The following is a 6,000-nucleotide window of genomic DNA, read 5'->3' as shown; positions in this document are numbered from 1 at the left end:
TCTTGCTTCACCTCACACTTCAGGCAGTCCTGCACCACTGCCCCCTTCAGTTGCTGAAATTTCTCTAATAAAGCCGGACAGACACCATTGACATTTCCTGCTTCTTCTTCACCAGGTGAACCTGTGTTTTGATCAGTTTGTCTACAAGCTGGCGGACCAGATCTTTGCTTACTACAAAGCAATGGCTGGCAGGTATGAGAGCCCCAGGGCTATGTGCAGTAAAGCTTCCTAAGATTGCCACCTGGAAGGCAAGGTTCTCTGTTGCAAAACCTCCCTTCTCCTTTAGGACCTAAGGAAATCTGAGTGATTCCGTGGGCCTGGATTCAGTGCTAGAATGTAGGAGAAAGGAAAATAGGCAGATGTGGTGCTAGATCTCATGGAGCTTACAGTCTAGTGAGGAAAACAGACATTAATAAAAACTACTGAATGCACAGTGTCAAGGGAGGTTCCTACGAAGGACAAGCTAATGGGAATATATGACAGTTAAACCTGAACTAGTCTTTGGGATGGGTAACTGGAAGGGCTGTCCCGAGAAAGTAACCTTTGAGTTCACATCTGAAGTTGATAGGACTTGATTAAGTAAAACTGGGTGAAGAGTAGGGCTAGAAATTGCAGGCAAAACAAACTACTTGTGCAGAGTCCCTGTGGCAGAAGCATAAGATGAAGAGCATGCCTACTTCTACTTTGTAGGGCTGTTGAGAGGATTAATGTGAATTAGTACACGTAAATGTCTCATTCACGGACCACAGAGTGGGCAGGCTGCATGGTAAAGCTGGGCAGGTAGGCAGGGCCCAGGTCTTGCGGCCTTGTAGGCATTTGTCCTAGGAGTGGAACACCATGGGATAGTTTCCACAGTATGACAGTGACCCAGTTTGATTTTTATTTTTAGAAGTTTGATCTTTTAAAAACATTAAACTGTAGAGAACGGATTGGAGGTGAGCAAGAATGGGAGTATGAAGGCCAGACAGAAGGCCAAGGAAGAGGAGAGGTCTGGGCATATGCCAAGTTTTACAGGCTCATTGGTATTGTCAGTATGGGTTGATTTAGACCCCTGAGAATTCCTGGGTTCGAGGAACCCATAATAGTACTGGTCAAAAAAACCCTGCCTACATAGGTAGATAGATAGATAGATAGAGATAGAGATATTTCCCTTTTTATTGGAAATCCCAATGTACCAACCAGTAGTTTCAAGGATTGTTACTTTTTTTCCCTACAATAAAAATTTGCTTTGTTTTGCTTTCAACAACTTGAGTTGTTCTGATGGAGTTCAGACAGGAGGTGGTATACAGATGCACAAGTGTCTGTTAACACAGAATGTGCATTAAATGAAGTGAATGGCTCTTAAGGATGTAAACTATAGAAAGCATATGCATAGGGTTTCAGGGAAAGCACAGAGAACACAGCCTTTCACAAAGGAGTCACTTCACAAGTGTCTGGATTGAATTGCATGGGGTTCTAACAATGAGTGGGCTTCCAGCTTCTCTAAGATAATTTTCAAATATGCTGGTCCATTGTCTGTGTAAACAAACTCAGACTTGTCAAACCCTGGGTCTTCTATATATTTAATTTACAAAATATCCTTATCTGAAATAGGAATCTTAACCTGTATCCCTCCTTATAAGATCAGTGGTTTGTCAAAGATACGGGAAGTTGGGGGAGATTGCGAGAAGTTGGGAGAGTCAGAGAGCACAGGAGGGACAGAGTGATCTAGATCATTGCTGTCCATCAGAAATATAATGCAATCACAAATGTTGGGTCACAGATGTAATTGTAAACGTTTTAGTAGCCATATTTTAAAAATTAATTTAATACTATATTTTATATAATCCATTATATCTAAAATATTATAATTTCAACATGTAACCAATAAAAAGTTATTAAGGAAATAGCTTTCAATGTTTTTTTCCTAAGTCTTCAACATCTAGTGTGTATTTTATACTAATAGCACATCTCAGCTTGGACCCGCCACGTTTCAGGTGCTTAGTAGACTCACCTGGTGGGTGGCTGATGTATTGGACAGGGTAGATTTAGATGATGTCACTTTCCTGCTTAAAAACTTTCTGTGGCTTCAATTACATCTAGAAAACATCTAACCTCCTTGCTGTGGCTTATATCGTCCCACATGGTCTGGCCCCTAGACTAACTTTATAAATTCATTTTTGCACCATACTCTCCAGCACACCTGCCCCTTATCTACACTGACCATTTTTCCTTTTTCTCAACATACCAAGCTAATCATGCCTGAAAGATTCTTCCCCCAGATCTTTCCATTTTTAGCATTTAGGTCTCTGTCCAACAGAACCTCTTTAGAGAGGCTTTCCCTGACCTCCTAACACCAAATGATCCTGTTTTATTATTTTCAGAGCACTTATTACTCTGCAATCCATGGCTTAGTGTAAAAGATCATAATAGAACATCTAATTCATAGGATTGTTGTGAGATTAAAAATGACTCTCTGCATGTACGTGTATGCCTGGTGAATAGTAAATACCATGCAGGTATTTACTGTTATCTGAAATTATTTTATTCCTCTGCCTATTTATTTATTATCAGTCTCTCTTTACTAGAACGTAAGCTCCATAAGGACAAGAACTTTGTATCCCCGGTACCTAGAATGTTTCCTGGGATATACTAAGCAGGGACTCAATTGCTTTTATGGTGAATGAATAAAAGCAAGAAAGCGTCTCAACTTCTGTGTCGCCTGTCTTTAACGCAGAAATTCTATTTCACATGTTGAGCTTTTTGGGCTGAAAAAAAGTAGAAGAACTTTGCTCTAGATCAGAAAAAAAATATTTAAAATATATAAGATAGCACTTCATGAGTAGATCCTGTGGTTTAAAATACACATGGCTGGGTGATTGATCACCATTCACCGTCATGTTTACTGGCCTTATTTCACTTTTACCCCTTCCAGTGTCCTGTTGGATAAACGTTTTAGGGCTGAATGTAAGAACTATGGAGTCATCATTCCATACCCACCATCCAACCGCTACGAAACGCTGTTGAAGCAGAGACACGTCCAGGTATGGTGACAGAGGTGGAATGGGCAGGAGAGAGGAACTGTGACGTTAGCCTAGAGATTGGAAATCTGGACTGCTTACCATCTTCCCTGGTTATTGCCCCGCGTGGGCTGCTGACCATGGATGTAACACCCCCTCAGAATCTTACAGTCAAGAGGCATTGGGCTTCCTTTGGTTCAAGTTCTAGGCTTCTCAGCCCAGCTGCCATTCACCTCTGATGAGTAGCGGCCACCTTTGTCCTCCCATCATAAGCTGCAGCCCACCTCCTTCAGTCGAGACTAATGTTCAGAAATGGGTAAATCTACCCCTGAACAGGGCCCATTATGGTTTCTTTTTATGGAGTTAGTCTCTGTTAACATTTGACCCCAGATGTAGAGGAAATTCTGCCAGGAACTAGAAACATATCCCTGCTTAAAGATGTTCACGTGAGCCTGGCAGACAAAAATAAGAGATGCTCCAGCAGACCTTGCATCCTACTCCTAAGCCCTGCTGTCAGCCACCCAGTGTTGAAATGGCCTTCATGCTGTGACCTCTGTGTGCTTATCCTGTGGTTCACGTGTTTGCGGAGAAGACTTGGGTGAAGGGAAGCAGGGCTGAGACTGAGAAGATGCCCTGGATAAAGAGGACAGGATTTACCCTGGAAGCCCTGGATATTCCCATTGCTCTGAGAAACCTAAGAAATGGAGAATCATAAGAGGAAAAAAACATTTTCACCTCTGCCAACAGTAAGGGCTCAAAGAGAGTTTTTCCTTCAGCCTCTCAGAAGATTACAGCTATCAGTTACCAGTGCAGCTAGAATTAGTCACAGGACATTAATCTTGAGGGCTCTGTGTGCACTATAAGGAGCCTTAGTCAGTTGGAAAATCTCTCCCCAAAGGGAAGCAGAAAAAAACTAAAATAGTTGAGAATAATCCTTGGGCACCTAGCAAAGTGCAGTGCACACAACAGGTACTCAATAAATGTTCATTGCTATCTATGTAGCATCTGCAGTAATGCCCACGTGTACCCCAGTGGAAATTATCCTAAGCTATATTTTCCAGCCTGTAGTCAGCCTTTCTCCTCATGCTTTTAAATTCATCCCCATAAAGGTACACGGTAGGCCCTTGCTGGGGGGACTGCTACTCCCTGGTGACTCTGAACTGGGGCACAGGACGGATACAGGAAGAACTTCAAAGGTAGATTCAGGATGTCAGCAATGCATGGGGTACCAGAGTGTGTCCTGAGCCTCTTCCTACAGTCTGAATGCATCGTATTCTTCCTCAACTTTTTTTTTTTTAATAGATCTTTATTGGAGTATAATTGCTTCACAATACTGTGTTAGTACCTCTTGCACAACAAAGCGGATCAGCCATATGCATACACATGTCCCCATATCCCCTCCCTCCCACCCTCCCTATCCCACCCCTCTAGGTCATCGCAAAGCACCGAGCCGATCTCTCTGTGCTGTGCTGCTGCTTCCCACCAGCCAACTGTATTACATTCAGTAGTGTGTATATGTCCATGCCACTCTCACTTCGCCCCAGCTTCACCCTCCCACCCCATGTCCTCAAGTCCATTTTCTGTGTCTACCTCTTTATTCCTGCCCTGCAAGTAAGTTCATCAGTACCTTTTTTTTTTTTTATTCCATATAAATGTGTTAGCATACAGTGTTTGTTTTTCTCTTTCTGACTTACTTCACTCTGTATGACAGACTCTAGGTCCATCCACCTCACTACAAATAACTCAATTTCGTTTCTTTTTATGGCTGAGTAATATTACATTGTATATATGTGCCACATCTTCTTTATCCATTCATCTGTCAATAGACATTTAGGTTGGTTCCATGTCCTGGCTATTGTAAATAGTGCTGCCATGAACATCGTGGTACATGTCTCTATTTAAATTATGGTTTTCCCGGGTATATGCCCAGTAGTGGGATTGCTGGGTCATATGGCAGTTCTATTTTTAGTTTTTTAAGGAACCACCATACTGTTTTCCATAGTGGTTGTATCAGTATACATTCCCACCAACTGTGCAGGAGGGTTCCCTTTTCACCACACTCTTGCCAGCATTTATTGGTTCTGGATTTTTTAATAACGACCATTCTGACCTGCGTGAAGTGATACCTCATTGTAGTTTTGACTTGCATTTCTCTAATGATTAGTGATGTTGAGCATCCTTTCATGTATTTGTTGGCAATCTGTATATCTTCTTTGGAGAAATGTCTATTTAGGTCTTCTGCCCATTTTTGGATTGGGTTGTTTGTTTTTTTGATATTGAGCTGCATGAGCTGCCTGTATATTTTAGAGATTATTCCTTTCTCAGTTGCTTCGTTTGCAAATATTTTCTCCCATTCTGAGGGTTGTCTTTTTGTCTTGTTTATGGTTTCCTTTGCTGTGCAAAAGCTTTTTAAGTTTCATTAGGTCCCATTTGTTTATTTTTATTTCCATTTCTCTAGGAGGTGGGTCAAAAAGGATCTTGCTGTGATGTATGTCATCTAGTGTTCTGCCTATGTTTTCCTCGGAGAGTTTTATAGTGCCTGGCCTTACACCAAGGCCTTTAACCCATTTTGAGTTTATTTTTGTGTATGGTGTTAGTGTGTGTTCTAATTTCATTCTTTTACATGTAGCTGTCCAGTTTTCCCAGCACCACTTATTGAAGAGGCTGTCTTTTCTCCATTGTATATTCTCACCTTCTGTATCAAAGATAACGTGACCATATGTGTGTGGGTTTATCTCTGGGCTTTCTATCCTGTTCCATTGATCTATACTTCTGTTTTTGTGCCAGTCCCATACTGTCTTGATTACTGTAGCTTTGTAGTATAGTCTGAAGTCAGGGAGCCTGATTCCTCCAGCTCTGTTTTTCTTTCTCAAGATTGCTTTGGCTATTCAGGGTCTTTTGTGTTTCCATACAAATTGTGAAATTTTTTGTTCTAGTTCTGTGAAAAATGCCAGTGGTAATTTGATAGGGATTGCATTGAATCTGTAGATTGCTTTGGGTA

At 41.5% G+C, this 6,000-nt stretch overlaps 1 protein-coding gene across 4 annotated transcripts in view; it reads left to right on the top strand.

The window, feature by feature from the left end:
• Positions 1–70: 70 nt before the first annotated feature.
• LOC149743990 (cytoplasmic FMR1-interacting protein 2-like) overlaps positions 71–6,000 on the top strand; it is a 70,725-nt gene continuing 64,795 nt past the window's right edge. For all 4 annotated transcript variants that reach the window (XR_016391606.1, XR_016391604.1, XR_016391605.1 and 1 more), the window contains exons 1-2: positions 71–192; positions 2,915–3,023. Coding sequence is in view for 1 of the 4 variants with exons in the window: in XM_089905922.1 (XP_089762048.1) it covers positions 182–192; positions 2,915–3,023 (120 nt within the window). In the remaining 3 variants the exon portion in view is untranslated. The remainder of the gene's footprint in view (positions 193–2,914; positions 3,024–6,000) is intronic.

The sequence above is a fragment of the Delphinapterus leucas genome, unplaced genomic scaffold (genome assembly GCF_059928025.1).
Source record: "Delphinapterus leucas isolate spDelLeu-1000000601 "Yukka" unplaced genomic scaffold, BTC_Dleu_Yukka2 spDelLeu_asBTCV2_sq31, whole genome shotgun sequence".
NCBI lineage: Eukaryota > Metazoa > Chordata > Mammalia > Artiodactyla > Monodontidae > Delphinapterus > Delphinapterus leucas.
Note: the sequence above shows the minus strand (reverse complement) of the source record. Positions and strands in the feature narration are given on the sequence as shown.